The sequence below is a fragment of the Leopardus geoffroyi genome, chromosome D1, assembly GCF_018350155.1.
Source record: "Leopardus geoffroyi isolate Oge1 chromosome D1, O.geoffroyi_Oge1_pat1.0, whole genome shotgun sequence".
Lineage (NCBI taxonomy): Eukaryota > Metazoa > Chordata > Mammalia > Carnivora > Felidae > Leopardus > Leopardus geoffroyi.
In genome coordinates, this window is record NC_059329.1 from 1,209,223 (window position 1) to 1,228,304 (window position 19,082).

The 19,082-nt window shown below is 43.6% G+C and overlaps 1 protein-coding gene across 1 annotated transcript; it reads right to left on the bottom strand.

Moving 5' to 3' along the window:
* Nucleotides 1-4,489: 4,489 nt before the first annotated feature.
* LOC123602246 (stromelysin-1-like) lies at nucleotides 4,490-14,592 on the bottom strand. The gene is made up of 10 exons (XM_045486601.1): nucleotides 14,355-14,592; nucleotides 13,483-13,727; nucleotides 13,243-13,391; nucleotides 13,010-13,135; nucleotides 11,397-11,561; nucleotides 11,064-11,211; nucleotides 9,621-9,754; nucleotides 6,663-6,822; nucleotides 5,832-5,935; nucleotides 4,490-4,832 (listed from the first exon to the last, which is right to left on the bottom strand). Exons 1-10 carry the CDS (start codon nucleotides 14,457-14,459, stop codon nucleotides 4,732-4,734), a joined length of 1,437 nt encoding a protein of 478 aa, XP_045342557.1. The 5' UTR covers nucleotides 14,460-14,592; the 3' UTR covers nucleotides 4,490-4,731.
* Nucleotides 14,593-19,082: the final 4,490 nt, after the last annotated feature.

Genomic DNA, 19,082 nt, shown 5'->3' on the forward strand with positions numbered 1-19,082 from the left:
TTACATTTTTTTGAACGAAACAATCCCCTGTGGTGATGATTTGTGGTTAATTACTAAGTATTTCCGACTCCCCTCAGGCGCATGACAGGATGTTATGTGTGGATCCATGGCATTCAAGAAGGCAAAGTGAACTTCCTTTGGCCAATGAAATGCAGACAGAAGGATGTTGGTTATATCCACACAGAGTTGGGAGTCGGCGAGACACAGCAACAACCTTTCCTTCTGCACAGCAACAGACAAAGCTCGAGGGGGTGGCCATTCCATCTGCTGGGTCTGGAAGGGGGCAACTTGGAGTAGAAATCCCAACAGGACACTATGGTGGGCTTTTAGCTTTAACCCACAGAAAGTTGGGAGTTGTTCGTGAGCACAGCATAGCCTGGTCTAGCCTGGGTGACACTCATGCCATGGACTTTGGTCCCTTACCACTCTCTCCTCCCTGCAGCTCTCCAAGCATGCCCACCTGTTCCCATGACTTCACAGACACCCCCATCTCCCGCAGCATCATCTGCTCTGTGTTGGGCTCCACACTCCTTCATCAAAAGGCCCATTGATGCCTTTACTTGATTATTTCACAGGAATTTCTAACTTTGGAAAATGAGATCGTTCTTCCTCACTCTTAACTATCTTTCAGAAAACTGCTCCCCTCCCAGTGCCCCTCAACTACCCTGGAGTCACTGCTACTTCCAGTACTCATGCTGGGAACCCAGCGGTTGCTGTGAACACCTGCTTTGCCCTCAGGGATAGCCTGTTGCTGAATCAGATGATGTTAAGACACAGCTCATGCCCATCACATGTCCCAGTCCCCCATCACCTCCGTTAATGTGTTGTCCAACTTGCAAAATGACTTCCTTCCAATTCTCTCCAGCTAGGGAACTCACTCAGCATACACACTGGCTTGTGTTGGTTTTTTGCTTAAAAACTCCTTCAGCAAATCCGTAATGCACTTAAAATACAATACAGCTCTTTAATACATCACACGTGACTGGATCCTTCCTACCTGCCTGATACCTTCTTACTCCACAGCCACTTTCCAACACACTACTCAGGCGCCCACCTTCTTTCAATTCCAGGAGCGTGGCAAGATTCTTTCACCTCTGAGCCTTGACATTATTGTGCATTTTCTCTTCCTAGAATGCTGGATCTCCTTCCACCCCCTGGCCTGGCCAACGGAATTTATGCATTTTTTTCTTCGTTCTTGTCCCAGAGGGACATTTTTGAACAACTGGGCTTTAGCTGGTAGCTCCCTCCCACCACTAACATTACTCTCCCTTATCATTCTGTCATTTCTTTAATAATATTTTTACTATTTATAATTATATATTAATTTGTGTTCATGTTCTTTGATTTCTTACTCCCACCAGGCAGAACTCAAAGAGGTTGGGTCAAATGTGTTTTCCTCACTGTCCTACATGTTGTACTCAAGAAAGTGCCTGTCATGTAGGTGAATCAATAAAAGAATGACCAAGTCTCTGTAGGGTACCTGGAAAGGTGTGACGCATATAACTGAGTGATGATAAACCCACTTCAGCAAAACCATACAATGGGCAGGTCTACAGGAGCTATTATCGCTCAGGAGCTGCCAGCTACAAAATGGTAATGAGAGAATATTTTAATGAAAGAATGAGAAGGAAATGAGATATTTGGTCTCTAGGGCAGTCAGGGCGCACCACTGAAATAACACTTGGGTTCAAAAATGGTGGCTGGAGCCGGAGGAGCCAAGATGGCGGAACAGCATGGAAGCTTTTTGTGTGTCTCGCATCCATGAAATACAGCCAGACCAACACTAAACTATCCTGCACACCCAGAAAACTGATCTGATGATTAACACAACAATCTGCACAACCTGAACCACAGAATTCAGCAGGTACATGGTGCGGAGAAGTGAACTGGGGGAGAGAGAAGCCACAGAGGGCTGGAAGCTGTTTCTGCTTGTGGAGAGAGGACGGAGATGGGGTTGGGGGGAGAGTTTGGGAAAATCACCGCCCCCCCTCAAAAGCAGCCACAGAGAAAGTGGAAAAGTGGGAACAGCCACAGGGACTGAACTAAAAAGGGAGAAAGGAGAAAGGAGAGGGTTTAAATTCCATTCAGACTATAAACAGGGGGAGCGTAGAGTCTGCAACTCCACAGCTGATACCTGGCGGTGCTCTGGTGAGAAGGGGAAGGCTGGTGCCAGATGCGTGTTGTGATTTTCCATAATCCCTGAGGCGCTGCTGCAACAGGATAGTGCAAATGTTCCTGGGGGTGCCTGGCTCCAGCCACTGCTCAGTGAGACCCTCTGGCAGAGGATCTGAGCTGGTCAAAGCCGCAGTCCCTCAGAAGCGAGGGGGCGGGAAACACAGCTGCATCTGAGATAAAACTCAGGAGGGAGGTGCCGCCTGGCAGCCTGAAGGCTTGGTCATGGACAGTGTAAAAGCGAGGAGTGAACGGAAGCCGGAGACAAAGGAGGGTGCCCGATTGCTGGTCGTGGAGAACAGAGTTCCGATCCTAGAGACTGGGTAGCTGGGTGACGCCATTTTCACCACTCCTGCACATGCGCATATGCACCTACAGGCATCGCAACAATCCACCCCTGTAAACTAAGCAGCGCCATCTAGTGGAGAATGGAGCCGTTACACTAAGCCCCGCCTGACTGGGCCAACCTCTCTCTTCAAGAACATGAGTCTCTCCCGCCTGCTTAGTTTACGGACTATAAAGCACTTCATAGTCTGACTTCTAGGGGAAACAGATGTAATTCCAATCGTATTTCAGTGTTTTCCCTACTCCATCTATTCAATTTTCTTTTTTCTCCTTTTCTTCTTTTCTTATTTTTGAATACAGAAAGAGAAAAAGGTTATTCCTATTTCCAATTTTTATTAAAAATATTTTTCTTTAATTTTTTTCTACTATATTTTTGACTTTTTTGTCAATTTTCAAATTGTATTTTACTTCCATCATTTCATTTTATTCTATTTCCTTGTATTCATTTTTTCAAAATTTCAAACATTTTCCTTCCCTACCCCTCTTTTTCTCTAATCTATCAAGGTCCTTTCAACACCTAGACCAAAACACACCTAGGATCTAGCATCATTTGTTTGGTGTGTGTGTGTGTGTTTGTGTGTGTGTGTGTGTGTGTGTGTGTGTGTGTTGTTTTAATTTTTTAATTTTAATTTTTTTACCTTATTAATTCCTTTTCTTCCTTTAAAATGACAAAATGAAGGAATTCACCCTAAAAGAAAGAGCAGGAAGAAATGACAGCCAGGGACTTAATCAACACAGATACAAGCAAGATGTCTAAACCAGAAATCAGAATTACAATAATCAGAATACTAGCTGGCATTGAAAATGAATTAGAATCCCTTTCTGTGGAGATAAAAAAAGTAAAAGCTAGTCAGGATGAAATAGAAAATGCTATAACTGAGCTGCAATCTCCAATGGATGCCATGGTGGCAAGGACAGATGAGGCAGAACTATGAATCAGTGATACAGAGGACGAACTTATGGAGAATACTGAAGCAGAAAAAAAGAGGGAGACTAAGGAAAAGAGCATGATTTAAGAATTAGAGAAATCAGTGACTCATTAAAAAGGAACAACATCAGAATCATAGGGGTCCCGGAAGATGAAGAGAGAGAAAAAGACATAGAAGGGTTATGTGAGCAAATCATAACAGAAAACTTTCCTAACCTGGGAAAAGACACACACATCAAAATCCAGGAAGCACAGAGGACTCCCATTAGCTTCAACAAAAACCAACCATCAACAAGGCATATCATAGTCAAATTCACCAAATACTCAGGCAAGGAAAGAATCATGAAAGCAGCAAGGGAAAAAAGTCCTTAACCTACAAGGGAAGACAGATCAGGTTCACAGCAGACCTATCCACACAAACATGGCAGGTAAGAAAGGAGTGGCAGGATATATTCAATATGCTGAATCAGAAAAATATGCAGCCAATGATTCCTTATCCAGTAAGGCTGTCATTCAAAATAGAAGGAGAGATAAAAAGTTTCTCAGACAAACAAAACTTAAAGGAGTTCGTGACCACTAAATGGGCCCTCAAGAAATTTTAAGGGGGACTCTCTGAGGAGAGAAAAGTCGAAAAAAAAAATGGTGGCTGGATTCCAAACCAGTTTTGTTTCCATGCCTGTGAGTGATAACAATGCAGTAGATGATTTGCTAGGTTCTTAAGCTCCAATATTCTAGAATTCTATTTTCCAACATTGTTCAGACCCAGTCCTACTCGACAACTATGGACTAAGCTCTTTCTTCCTTAGATGTGTAAGGAATGCTTATGATATCTGGGAGGTAAAAATAAAGATCCTGTTGGTGGAGAGAATGGGAGAGGGTACATGACCGCCATATGCCACATCCCTGGAACGTGTGTTTCCATTACACCTACCAGCAGAACAGCTGTTAAGTGCTCAGTCCACCCTGTGGTCCTTATATTAAAAATGAATTATTCTAGAAAGAAGGAACAGGTCAAAAATAAAAATTTTTATTAAGTAGCAAATAAAACACCCACGGAAATACGTTCTCTGACTAGTGTACATGGATGTATCCAACTTCTAGTCAATGTAATCCAATAGCAAGTGAAGTGGCCCAGATAAATGCTCCATGACACATGAAAGTGCCTGCAAGGCTCCTCTTCTTTGGCCACTGCACACACAGGAAAAATTCATCCCTCTGACTTAAAATAAAATAGGTGAATAATTATTAGATTCATTTAAAATGAATCTATCTCTTTCACTTCTCACTTAACAATATAACCAGTTGTTACTCTTCAATACACGTGTCACCATCCTGGCATTCGGGTCAAACTCAAACTGTAACGGTCCTCTGAAGAAATAGAAAAATCCTGTAAGCATAGATGAGGAAAATGATGAGACATTCTTCAAATAAATCAATTTTGTAACATGCAAAGCTCAGAATGAGAGGGAACTAATAACGAACGGCATTTATTCAGTTGTTACTCTGCGCCAGCCACTGTGCTGAATGCTTACTCTTAACTGCAAGAGTGTGAGACGTCACGAATGGGGGTAATGATAACTAGGGAGATTTTGCAATTTCTGCAAGGTAACATCTCTAATGAAAGGTGGAGCGAGAACTCCATCTCTTCTGACTTCAAAGCCAGGGCTCTAAAACATTGGATTGTACTGCCTCCATAGTGACAATATTCTATGGTATTTTAAATACCCCACTTCCCCCTCTAGGTCCTAAAGCGCGGGTTGGGAGGTAACTGGACCCAGGAGAATCAGGCCAACAACACAAAGCACTGGAGGTCATTTCCTACTCTGTATGCACAAAGGTCAAGATACCTTAGCAATAAGATCACACGCCTCATGACTGTCGAGCCCCAGCATCTCCCTCCAAAATGCCTTCAGAACAAGCACACATGTCACCATCCCACCTAGCCAAGACCAGGAATTGAATTTTGTGTATTTTGAGCATAAGGGAAGACTGCTATTTATTTACAAATGAATTACTCAATGTAGGCAACTACAGACTTCAACACAAGGCCACACAAGGCCCCCTGGGATGGGACGGAAGAGAGGAGAATGACAGCCTGCCATCAGTAACCTGGCTCATACTTGCTTGTGGTTTTATACCAAATAGTGACCCGAGGAATACTGACTACGGTGTGAGGAGGCACCCTTTCATTTTATGTGCAGGCATGAAACAGAGACTTGGAAAGTATCCGGGAAAAATAAATGTAAGCTAAAAGTTAAAATTTTCAAAAATTTAGAGAATAAAGGGTATAAGACTGAATGATTTTAAGATTGACTCTCCACATCATTTTGATTCCATAAAATGCCCCATAGGGTCCCCACTGGCGATGAAGTGGGTGCCTTCTTACCAAATTCCTGAAATACAGCATCAACCTTCGGCCCAACTCCTGGAAAGTCGTCAGCTATTAGTCTGGGGAAGCCTTGCTCCATGGACTGGCTATTTTCATCAAATCTGTACCAAGTGAAAGAAATACAGCCCAACATTGTGCAGAGGCCCTATTACATATGACAGTATGATATCAACATCAAGCAGAGGCCCCATTGCATACGACAGTAGAAAATAATGTTACTGCTCCAGTGTGGAATCCCAGATAATTCTCAGGTAGGGTAAAGAAGTGGTAAGCATTTTCAGGACTACAAAAATGTGCGACTTTCCCAGACCGTAAGCTTAGCACACAAACCAGCGTTTACTCCAGAGGCAAGGATATCATGCTATTCCATCGGAGCTCCATTTGTATGTCTGAGGTCAAGTTTCTGAGCCTCAACACAGAGCCCAAGTGCCTTTCTGCCGCAAATGCATGAGGACTGCATACACATAAGATGCGAAGTGAATTAATCATTTGGCTAGAAACAAACTCTGGTTATTTATCACACTTGCCCTGTAGATCATGTCTCTACAGCCTGATACACCTGGGCTTCCTATGGTGGCTTGCTGTCTGGACCTCAGGTGGCCTCTCATGATGTCTTCTGCTGTCTGGATATATGACCCGGGGAACAGCCATTCTGAGAGCCCTGTATTGTATCTGAGAAGTGGGGTAACTCTCAGTCGTCTTCTTCATAATCAGGAAGTTGGAGGTTAGACCAAGTTAGAGGGTGGGACTGGAGGGAGGATATCCGTAAAGAAAGAACCTAACGTCCCTAACCAGGCTCCATACAGAGTCATTCCAACCGCGTCTTACCGCCAGTATTTGTCCTCTACAAAGAAGTACGTTTTCTTCTTTTCCTTATCAGAAACAGCGGCATCTATTTTCGTTATGCTCGGAGGAAAACCCAGGGTGTGGATGCCTTTCGGATAACCTGCTTGTAGCTCGGTTCCTCTGATGGCCCAGAAGTGATTTCCTTTTGAAAAAAGGAAGCCAAGAAATTTTAGCGAAGCCTTGTGGTTTTAGAGAAGCTATTAGCACATTGTTGTGGGAAACAGGAAATCCTGGTTTTAGTTCCAGCCACTAACCCAACACCCAGGTGATAGTATTTAGCAAACATTCCCTGAATGAGTGAATGAATGAATGAGTAGTTAACTCTGGTCTCTGTCCTTTCTGGGTCTTATGTTTATTATCTATAAATAATACAGTTGATTGCAGTTTGTAACTACAGTGACTGGTCCTGGTCATCTCTTACAATTGCTGGCGACTCCTTGGTCTGAGTTTCTACCTGGGAACCCTCTTGTAACTGCACATCACAAAGTCAGGTACTTATTGGATACTTTTCTTGGGTCCCGCGTGGTCACTAGTCCAGACTGTGCTTCTTATGAGTAGCCTAGGAAGCCACCCAAATGTGAGTGAATCAGGACACTGAATGCTCATCAGTCTCTCTGCTTTTAGTTCATCACACCCCCTGCTATGCCCCGAATCCCTCCCTAACGTTACTGCCAGGGTAACTGACCTAAAACACCAGTCTGTCGTGTGTCTGTCTTGCCTCACCCGAATGACCTGCACCTGTCTGGGCAGCTTCAGATGTACTCTTGCCTTTGTGTAGACTGTCCCTCCTCCTTGAAGGCCTTTCCACTCTGCACACTCGGTCCTTTTCCACACAACAAAGTTCTCCCTCAGCACTCATCCTGACCAGCCTCCCATCCCAGGGTCTTTGCTGAGCCCTGGATGCGGGGCCAGCGCTGTCCCCCACGGCACCTGCGAGCTCCCCTCAATCCCAGCTCTTATCTTTCCTAACGCGCTCGATTTCAGCCCTGCTGCCCTCTCCGGAATAGGACCCTCTTTCGGGTCTGAACTACACTAAGGAGTACCCTGCCTGGCACGTCGCAAGGATAGATAAATGTCACATAAATTACCGGGTGAAAGCAACGCCTCAGAGTTAGAGAACATTTACAGTAGCCAATGCAACTTCAGGTGGTTTCATTTCCTCCTCATAAAAGTGAGATTGTCAGAAACACCTGACTTTTAAAAATCCCCACACAGTTTGATGTTTACAAACACTCCCAAATAACTCTGAAGCACGGGGAAAAATTAAAAATGGAAAATTTTTTTTAAAAACTTAAAAATGAACACAATGAAACTACTACACATCAAAACTTGTAGGAGTGGATCAAAAGTTGAGAAGAAAGGGATATTTTTAGGCATAAATGTCTATACCAGGAAAGAAGAAAGGGCTGGGAGTACCAAACTGAAGTTATAAAAAAACAGTAACAGAATACATTCAACAACGGCAAAAACGTGGGCAATAGTGATGTGGACAGAAAATCAAAATGCAGTAGAGAGGATGACAAAGCTGAGAGTCCTTTGAGATGCCGAATGAAATTGTTAAGTATCCTGTTATCCGATGAGATGGGCGAAGAGAGAGGCACAAAGACCCAAGAGCAGGAAGGAGAAAGGGAACAGAACTTCAGCGATAAGTGAAATAACAAAATAATACTCAGAAAGCTTCATCCCAGTCGATTTGAAAATGGACGGAATGGACACATTCCTAGAAAGATATGTTAGCAACGCTGACTGCAGAAGTAAAAGAACTCAAAGAGCATATTCACAGTGGAAGAGACTGAACCAGCAGGTGTAAAATCTGAGAAAGGGCCAGAGAGTCCTGGCCGCCTGTTAGTGTCAACACGCTGACACGGTGTTCTCCACTCCAGTTCCAGCATGCGGCCATCGTCCCCGGCTCGTCCTCCTTGGCTTGTCCTCCCTGGCTCATTCTCCTCCAGCTGTACCCTGGCTATTCTCGGCCTTTGCTTTCCCACGCAAGTTAGGGAACCGATTTGTCAAGTTCCATGAAAACTATTTTGGCATTTGAATGGAAAATATCTTGTATTTATAGATAAGTTGACATTTTTACTACACTGTCTCTATGTTTCCTACATTACATTATTACTATTTCCTTATTCATGAACGTGGGGTAGCTTCTATTATTTAGGTATCATTGAATTTTTTTTAAGCAGGCTTCCTGCCCAGTGCATAGAGCCCAACATGGGGCTTGAACTCATGACCCTGAGATCAAGACCTGAGCTGAGGGGCACCTGGGTGGCTCAGTCAGTTAAGCATCAGACTTTGGCTCAGGTCATGATCTCACTGTTCGTGGGTTCAAGCCCTGTGTTGGGCTCTGTGCTGACATTTCAGAGCCTGCAGCCTGCTTCCAATTCTGTGTCTCCCTCTCTCTGCCCTTCCCCTGCTTGTGCTCTGTCTCTCTTTCTCAAAAATAAGTACACATTAAAAAAATTTGGGGGAGCCTGGGTGGCTCAGCCAAAGTTAAGCATCTGACTTTGGCTCAGGTTATGATCTCACAGTTTGTGAGTTTGAGCCCCACGTCAGGCTCTGTGCTGACAGCTCGGAGCCTGGAGCCTACTTCAGATTCTGTGTCTCCCTCTCTCTCTCTGACCCTCCCCCACTCACACTCTGTCTGTCTGTCTGTCTCTCTCACAAATAAATAAACATTAAAAAAATTTAAAAAAATTGTTTTAACAAAAAGACTTGACCTGAGATCAAGAATTTGGACGCTCAGCCAGGTGCCCCAGTGTCATTGAATAATGGAAAGCAAAACTTAGAATGTTCTTATACACATCTTGTCTAAGTATTGGCACTAGGTCTTTGCAGTAATAAATCATATAAAATTTAACATAATGGAGAAAATTCACGTCAGTGAAATTTTGGCAAGAGAACTTTTTCAACAACTTAAAATTCTTATATCTTATTTGCCTTTAAACACAAAGACGGTATCCTTGTTATTAACTTCATAGGCAGCATCCAAGCCTGATGGGAGAGAGGGCCAAAATGTGGAAATCAAATGAAATTCAGGTTCAAGGTTCCAGCGAGTTCTACGCCAAAAATATCTGGAAAACATAAAAATTAATTACAATTGTTTTTCTCCTTTCAGTGTATATATAAAAGAACATATTCTCTCTCTTTCCATCAATGACAACTCAGAAGTCTGTACTGGGCCATCTTCTTTCCTATGATCCAAGGTGATGAAATCCATGGTAATATAACTACTTAGCTCAGTGCCCATTGAAGGGAAGGAGAATTCTGCTCTACCTTTGGGTAGAATTAAATTTATGTGAGGCAGATTAACCAGAGAAAAAAACCCGAAGTTGTATTACAAGCATGTGGAGGCCCAATAATGAAATTGGGACCCAGAGAAGTGAGTGACGTAGGGAATTGTCGTAATTTCGAGACAAAGAAACCATAAATATGTGAGGCATTGACAGAGCAAGGAGAACTGAACTGTGGGATCTTTAATTCGTAAGGAATCCTCGACGGACTTTGGGCTGGGGGAGCACGTAGTAAAAAGTAGCAAGGGTTGTTTACCCAGCCTTCTTGGCTCTAAACGTCCCATCTCTGGGGATGAAGATGTGTCTTTACTGCTTGGTACAGAGACGGCACCTTTGCCCTGGAGATTTATTTCCTGCACAGGCTGTCTCTTAAGTAACTTTTATTTAATCGATAAGCTCCACCATTCTAGAAGTCCATAAAATGGTATGTATATTATGCCCTCATTAGTATTTTTTTAAAAAGTAAGAAAAAACATACCCATTTATGTTTGTATGTGAATAGAATAGCTTTGTAAAGAGACAAAGGAAGTTGTTAGCAGTGGTTGAACCTACGGGGAGAATAGGGACTACCTAGGTCAGAGACGGGAGAGAGATTTCACTTTTCCTTCTATGTCTTTAGGTGCTATGTTAATATTGTGCCAGAAACATATATCACTTTTTCTCAAATTAATCAATTTAAATAGTAGTATTTGTTAGCCCAGGTCAAGGTACGGCTCGAATTCCAGAAGTAGAAGTTACCTGGTTTATGATAGTTAAATACACCAATTAGTCATTCAGTTGTTCGCCTTACACACTGCATGTCCTGGGCCCGTTATAGGCCCCCAGGATCAAAGAGTGAACCACACAGAGAGAACCCCATGCCTTCACTTGGCTTACATTCTAGTGACCCAGAATCATCCTTCGTACGTCTGTAAAAAAAATGATCCAGGCTACTTTAAGGAGATGATAAAACGCAACAAGAACCAGATCTGAATGATTGTAAAGTGTAGAGGAAATATCTTATTTAAATATTTCTGTCAAGTTTCTGTTTTCCTTTTGAAGCATTGTACATTAAAAGAATAGATAGGGAAATAGAATCTTCTGGTCTGACCTGTCTTTAAAGAACAGGATTTCTCCCCTCAGAGAGCTGACGGCATCGAAGGACAAAGCAGGATCGCAAGTGGCTGGTGTCCCAGGTTCTGGAGGCACAGATTCCGTGGGCACCGCGGGGCCATCAGGGGATGACGTAGGGGGAGGTCCTAAAGGAAACAGATGTGGGGATTGAACATGAGGAGAAATGGGATGCTTCCGTCGATTTCTATGCTTTCCAAACACTCTCTGAGTGTGTTGAGACGAATTGCAAATGCTTTATGCAGCATTTTAAAGCTTTCCCGAAGACCATGGCTGCAAAGCTCCAATGCCTCCTTTTTCCAGCATCACTCACCATACAGGGACTGGATGCCGTTCACATCATCTTGGGCAAGGCGGAAGCGGGTCAGGTCTGTGAGTGGGTTGTAGACGGGATACATCAAAGCTGTGGGGTCGGCCGAGTGATAGAGACCCAGGGAATGGCCGAATTCATGAGCAGCAACGAGGAATAAGTTGGTTCCTATTTGAAAAACCGTAAATGTTCAGAATCGAAAAGCTGTTTGTTCTGTGAACACATACGTATGAACACATGCCAGTGACTATCCTTGGGACCACGTGGTACTATTCTCCTTATTTGTGGATTCATTCGTTGATTGGCATATTCCATACTTCATAGAAATTTAATTATTTTTCAAGGTTGACTTGAAGTCAATGTAATAAGAGAGGGTTTCACCATATTCCTCCTCCCCAGTTTTCTCTTTAGCCAGGAAAACCTGGTCATTTCGCCTGGACTGACGGTGATAAACATTGTTTCCAAAATAATTTTTTGGAGGTACCAAGACTACATGTCAATACAGATAACTCTTCATTGTCTCTACACATACAAAGTGAGTTATTGTTCAAATTTAGTAACATGTGCCAGCTGTAACCTAAGTTCAAATTAATCACAGGGTATTCGCCATGTTCCTCCACTCTTACACAACAAAACTAGTCATTTCCTGTGAGGATTTAATCTGACTTGTCCTTCCTCTTCTTCAAACATAATCACACAATTTTTGGTGGTTAACAAACGTCTTCTGTAGTCAGTGCCAATGGATAGGTACAATCTCTAGCTTAGAATAGAAATATGTCCAATAACGGCTTTCTGCAGCACAAACACAGCTGGCTTCAGCTTTTCTTTACCTTCTAAAAATTTTTATTGAAATTAATAGTAGAAATTATTTAAGCAAGTCTCCAAGCAATTATGCAGAAAAGAATGGTGGTTCCAATAAAGCAAGATCGTTGCTCGCGGCTCGTGTGTACCCTCAGCAAAGATGCTCTTTGCATTTGCACCAAACATCCCGACCCACCTTGAAAATAACAGTTGTTCGTGTGTTCCCAAACTTTAGAAGCCCCTCAAAAAAAAATGTAGTTAATTTTGGTCATTGTGTTTAAACTTACTAAAGTCTTTCAGAATTAATTTAGAAAAAGAAAAGGCTCCTAATCTAAAGATAGTTATATGTTTCCTTAAAGAGATGACTTAACAATTTCCTTTATTTTCTGGCATTTTCCTGATCTTTTAAGAGAAAAGGAGGCAAATGGAAAGAAAAGAAGAAACCCCAGGGCACATTTTAGGTTGGAACCAATTCAGTGCAATTCCTTCTACCTTTGTCATTGCTAGTTAAAGAAATGAGAAGCATTTGTTAACATGCTGATCCTAAAAAAGCTCCATGGGACCCTGAGCTGTGGAAATAAGATTGAATGGTGCCTCCCATATCGTGCTTGTTGGGAGCAAAGAAGCAAACGCAGACATTAGAAAATGTTCATCAATGATGACTGAAACACCAGTGCTTCTGGTTGTTAGCACCCAAACCATCACAAATTTTAGTTATTAGGATGTTACACTTACTGCTCATGCTGAACGATCTAACTATTCTTGGATAGTGTTAGACGTTGTTCCTGAAACCAGCCAGGGAACCTGGTGCCCACCTGATTTATCCTCCCTCCACAGCTCGTCATCATCAAAGTGAACATCTCCATCTAAACCAGGGCCAGGTGGATAGGCATGAGCCAAAACGTTTCCTGATCCATCAAAAGGGATAAAGTCTCCATGTTCTGGCAGAGGGAAAAAAAATAATGGTAATACAAGCGTTTAGAATTTCTTTATGCCCTTTTCCAGTAAGCGCCAGATAAATGATACGTGTAATTTTTTTTTTTTTTACCTCTAACTGCAAAAAAGATCATTATGTCAGCCTCTCCTTCGTAAATCTTGGAGAAAGTAAGTGGTGTCACCTCCTCCCAGGCTTTCAGAGCCTTCTCAAAGGCAGAGTCGACGGCCTCTCTTGGCAAATCCAGTGTATAATTCACAATCCTTTAAGAAAAAAATTGAAGACATTATTTTGTCCTGTGATGGTACTTGGTAAAATCACAGTGTGATGTGAACACCTCTTTGGACCCGTTACCTGTAGGTGAGGTGCGTTTTCCTCCACTTCGGCAGGCCAGGGAAGGTGGTGAACTGGCCCACGTCGGGAACGCCGCACCGGGGCTTGCGTATCATCGCCAGAGTGTCAGCGTCCAGCTTCCCCGTCACCTCCAACCCGAGGAACTTCTGCATTTCTCGGATTTTTTTAACGACAGGTCCGCTGTCCCTTCTTCTGACGAACTGTTTCACATCCTTTGCGAGGTCGTAGTAGTTCTCCAGGTATTGCTAGTGGGATGTTAAACAACAAAAACTTCACTGAGTAATTTAAAAGATCAAACTGGCTTTATTGAACAGGTCATGAGTTAGTCAGCAGCCCATCTAGGGAGTGTAAAGGACGTCTGTCCACCTAGAGCAAAGGAACGGTGTTAAAGGCAGGAAGGGGGCAGAAATATACACTGTGACTCCACTCCTGGTTCAAGACTTAACGGGGATAAAATCTTTTGCCTAAACATGATGAGTAACAATATGAACAGTATTACCTGAAATTATTGGAAAGTCACAATGAGCTTGTTCCTCGGCCCTAATTATTTCCACCAAAGAAATTCTAAAGCCAGAGAAGTTTCGAGCACTTCCCATTTGTTCCTCCCCTTAGCGCCAAAGCAGCCGCCAGTGTGTTCCTACAACCTCGAGGAGCTCAGACTTCTAGTCCCTATTCCCTTCCTGCACCTCTCTTCCCTCTCTGCTCAAACGTAGGGACACCCGCCTCTAGCACTCGAGGTGCCCGATGCTACCTTAGTCCAACACAGTGACTGACAATCAAACCAGCCTAGTTTGTGTTGCAAGACCAAGCAGGCAGCTTCCTTTTCCCTGGGGGACTGGCCAGCGGCTGCAGTGGCTGCCATCACGATGTACCTGGACAAGATCCATGCTCGGGTACTTTTCCCTCACTGCTCCATTCAGTGGATAAGCAGAGCAGACTGGCAGGCAAAACAGCACAAAGATTGCAGGATGCTTCATAGCTCAGGAAAATATCTTGCCTATTGGCTTGGGTGTCTACCCTCCAGGGGCTGTCCCTTTCTAGGGTGATGGTGCTTATATCCGAAGAGCATGATTCATGCTCGTGTTTTTTTTTTTTTTTTTTTTTTTTATCTGAACATCAAGAATATTCTTAAAAATTTAATGTAAAGCTAATCTGGTCTACATCAGAATTTCCCTTCCCTTCAACTTTTCAACTTGGGTAATGTAATCGTGATTAATTTCCAAGAAATGGTAAAGGTGATTTGGTCTACATCAGAATTTCCCTTCCCTTCAACTTTTCAACTTGGGTAATGTAATCGTGATTAATTTTCAAGAAATGGTTTCTGTGTTTGGAAAGAGGAAAAATAAAGGACTGTTCACCTCTGTGTGTTTCCTGAGAAGTAGCTGAAAAGCCTAGTAACACATCATATGTAGAGACATTTGGAAGCAGTGACCTTTTCTTTTAAAAAGATTGTATTTTGGGGCGCCTGGGTGGCTCAGTCGGTTAAGCGTCCGACTTCGGCTCAGGTCATGATCTCGCAGTTCGTGAGTTCGAGCCCCGCGTCGGGCTCTGGGCTGACAGCTCAGAGCCTGGAGCCTGTTTCAGATTCTGTGTCTCCCTCTCTCTCTCCGACCCTCCCCCGCTCATGCTCTGTCTCTCTCTGTCTCAAAAATAAATAAACGTTAAAAAAAAAAAGACTGTATTTTAAACTCAAATATAAGCAGGTTAGGTAGAAGTAGATGAATGGAAATAAAGGACAGACACCGCTTTGGTCTAAATGTAGGCATTGTTATCTAGAAGATATTAGAAGAGCTATTTCATTTCTTGAGTCGTAAAACCCAGTCACCACTGCTTTTCAGATGGATTTGCTGTTCCTGGGGTGGGGCTTGCTTGGGAAGGAAGCAGGTGGTGGAAAGGAAGGTCCGCAGAGGGGAGGACGGAGCACGTACTGATTCCCCTGTGGCCCGGCTTGTGCTGGATGGAGGCTGTGGGTTTCAGAAGGAAAGACACGCTCACAGAAACCAGTCCGTAAAAACCCATTAAATTGGAATGGAAATACCTCCTACCTTCTTGGCTTTAAGAAAAATCTCCTCAGTTCCTCGTCTGCAAGTACACAGGGCAAGAAGACGGACTGAGATATGTCACGGGGAATGATGTCAGACCCTCCCCATACAGCCCCTCACCTCTGCACACAAACAGCACTTTGTCTCTTTCCTTTTCTCAGCCAAACGCAGTGTTTTTCACATCATATGTCTGCAATACCTTATTTTTACCCAGTTAACCTATTAATACAGACAGCTCTAAAATTCTTGTAGAGTAGAATTAGGATTTTGTCTCGCTACAGACAAATTAACTCTACATGATAGGAGTCTAAGTTCATGAGTGTGCAGGAATCACCCATCAGCCCACCTGCCATTTAAGCCCCACCGAGGCAGACAGAGCTGGAAGAAGCGTGGGGGTGCCCTGAGCCAGTCCCGTCCACCTGTGGCTGATGGAGCCACAGGGTCAGCTCTACCACAGTGGCATGGAACGGACCTCAGCTGGAGAATGAGGGACGTGGGGCCTTGAGAAAGTCAGTGGGACTTAGAGCAATCTAAGTGGGACTTAAGAGTATCATTTTTGTGGACCACTGTTTTGGCATCTGTAGAAACAGGGTGGATGTAACCCGACTCACAGGGAGGTTGTTTTAGGCTTGGAACAAGTCTCTTACCAGACAAAGCTTGTTGGCCTGACAGCTCCGTGGCAATGGTCCCAGGCATGGATGGGGCACACCCTGGGAGTCCTCATCTTTATCTGAGTCACAATTTTATTGCTGTCAAGCGTCCTGTTGATGGATCTTACGATGTGGTCATGACACAATGAGAATTAATGTCGTGGTAAGTGCTGTGATTACAACTGTCGAAACACAAGAGCACAGGCCTCACACGAGCGGTGCTGGCGTGTACCGTGTCCTCCACTCACCCACCACACTGCGAAGGAATTGATGACCTGGGGCAGGAAGAGCGCTATAGGTTTGTCTGTAAGTCGTTCGTGGCTTTGTCAAGCTTCTTAAAGCGTGTGTATGGTCAGGCAAGTATAGAACTGCTCCTTAAAGAAAGGAGAAAACTTTCTAGGGATATGCCAGGCCCTAAAAGTGTGTTATTTCCCATGCTCAAAACAATGCCGTGGTGTAGATTAGTATCAGAAAAATGAAGTAAACCAGCAAACAAGTGATAAGTGATTACTCAGAATCCTAACCACTGCAACTTACATTTCCATCAACGAGCTTTCGGCTTGAATCTTGGCTCTGCCCCCAATGCCTTTCTCTCACCTTTGTACACTTTTTGTTGGTTTTTCTCATTCTCGACACCTGGGAAAGGGCCTTCAACTGACCTCCGTAGCTTGTGTTGTCTTCTCAACGCTCTGACCGTCCTGTGAATCCGGGCTTTTCCTTTGGTCTGTGTCCACCCGCTCCATCACCTGACCTTCTGGTGCTGGAAGGCGGAGGGAGGCCAGTGATGTATCCTCCAGCCTGAGAAGTCACTGTAATGCCGAAAAACAAGGCAAGCCACTGCACACCATTCACGTGGAGTTTTATTCAGGGCAACTTACTGACAAGGCAGCTGGGTGGATGACCCAGGTGGTAGGTACTGTGCGGCCCTACCACACAGCTATTCTCCCCTCCCTCCTCTCTCCCATTCTCTGTTCCTTATCCCCAGCTCTTAGGAAGCGAGGAGCACAGTGGTGCAGTCACAGGGTAGTTCTCTAAGGTGGATGCCACCTGTGCACTGGTGGGGGGTGGGGGGGGTGGGCGAGAGATGGACTCAGTGTGGCCTGCACCCTTATGTGGGGGTTGTACGGATGCCATCCAGATAGAACCTGTCTATGATTCATCTTGTCCTGTAACCAAGCCTGAGAAATGTAGGACGCTCCCCACTTAGAGATGGTCCAGTTCTTGGAAAAACTGGTTACCTATCAATTTTCAACATCCAGCAACCTCTGATTCCAAGACTGCAGATACACCCCTAACCCTAAATGAGCTGTGTCATGACACCAGCTACAATAATGTGCAATTTCTTCTTTCATTGGAAAGTCTTGATGTTTTTACAGATTGGGGTTATCATTCTGGGTCAAAGGTGAGGACAATGAGAAGTCCACTTCCTTTCCCATGCTTTTAAATAGCACTTTGTTGCAGAGTGGGAACATAGTTTATTGCTGAATTTTCACCCATTGTATTTCCTTCCTGGTATTTAGGTAAGAACTTTAGATAACAAGTTTCTGACCTGATAAAGACTATCAGCTAAGGAGGCAAAATGTCAAAGCAGGGGTTAGACAAGTTTCAGAATTGTGGCTTCAGTGCCTCTTGTAAATATTCAGAGGCATGATTATACATGGTGGCCTATAATAAGCACTATTATTAATACTTGTTGGATACGCAAAATAATGTTACTGTATTTTCAATCTGGATTCTGGTTCATTGTTGGGTTGGGTCATTAGTATCGTGCACTTTTTTGGTAGAAAGAAACTTGTTAGTGAGGCAAGTAACAGTGATGAAAAACTCTGGGCTTAGGAGGGTGTGGGAAGGAACAGGCAGTTCTCATTTATTTGATATTTTCTATGTGACAGGTCTCTGCTGGGTGATGTAGACTTGTCCGCCTTCAGGAAAACCCTGCATTATGTTTCTTTTGTCACAGATAGGAAATGAAGATTCAGAAAGTCCAGATCATTTGCTTAACATCACAGAGAGTTGAGCAGAGCAGATCTGGCTTTCGCTGCAATTTCTTGGCCAGAATGCTGCCTCTTCAACACGCATAGAAGAGGTCTAGGAAAAAAAAAGCTACTATTTCCCCTTATCATGGTAAATTCTAAGTTCTAAATTCTCCCAAGGCTTCCAACTAGAAAAGTTAGATTTGGGGCTAAAACCGAACCAAAACACTAAGAAGCAAATACTCTATTTTTCAAAGTGCATCTGGGCTCATAGAAGAAGGGAAATCTTCAAACCTTCCTCCTAAATCACTCCATGCTGAGATTCTGTGGCTCTGTTGATTTGCTCCAGTAAAGCAATTGTGTCTGATACAATAGCCACAGGGCATGCCACCTGCTTGGTTAAGTTTACAGAAGTCTGCCATCACCCACCATGATCCATCCACTTTGTGCCGGGGCCAGAGGGAGAAATCGAATGGAGTTGCAATAGGGACGACTCTCCTTGTTGTTTTGAAGTCTTTGACGTTATTATCTGTCTATGCAATCCTCCAGGATGTGGTACTGGTTTTTTGGTGTTTCTAAGTTATCATCTTGCCAGAGAATTTAGGGAGGAGCAGTTTCAGAGGCTTTCGTTTGATCCTTCCCACATAAGGTTCTAACTCCACAAGTAAGCAAACCAAGAGGAAAGTTTGACCAAGTAAATGGCCACAGGATGTGTCCATGGACCCACTGGACCCACGATGAGCTTGAGTCAGAACTTTGTTCATTAAACTTTCATAAGGCTTCTTTAGTTTTTTTTAAGTTTTTAATTTAAATTCCAGTTAGTTAACATACAGTGTACTCTTAGTTTCAGGTGTATCATAAGGCTCCTTTCTAAACTAGAAGATCAAGTTGCTGTTTTGTGACCTCTTTGTCATTGTCAGTTCAGACCTAGTACA

Bases quoted from the DNA above. Each gene is read 5' to 3' on its own strand.
- LOC123602246 (XM_045486601.1), bottom strand. From the start codon at position 14,459: ATGAAGCATCCTGCAATCTTTGTGCTGTTTTGCCTGCCAGTCTGCTCT. The intron at 9,755-11,063 runs GTCAGACCAGAA...TATGTTTTCCAG, and splicing joins ATCCTGTTCTTTAAAGACAG to ATATTTTTGGCGTAGAACTC. The intron at 5,936-6,662 runs GTAAGACGCGGT...CACTTGGTACAG, and splicing joins GTAGAGGACAAATACTGGCG to ATTTGATGAAAATAGCCAGT.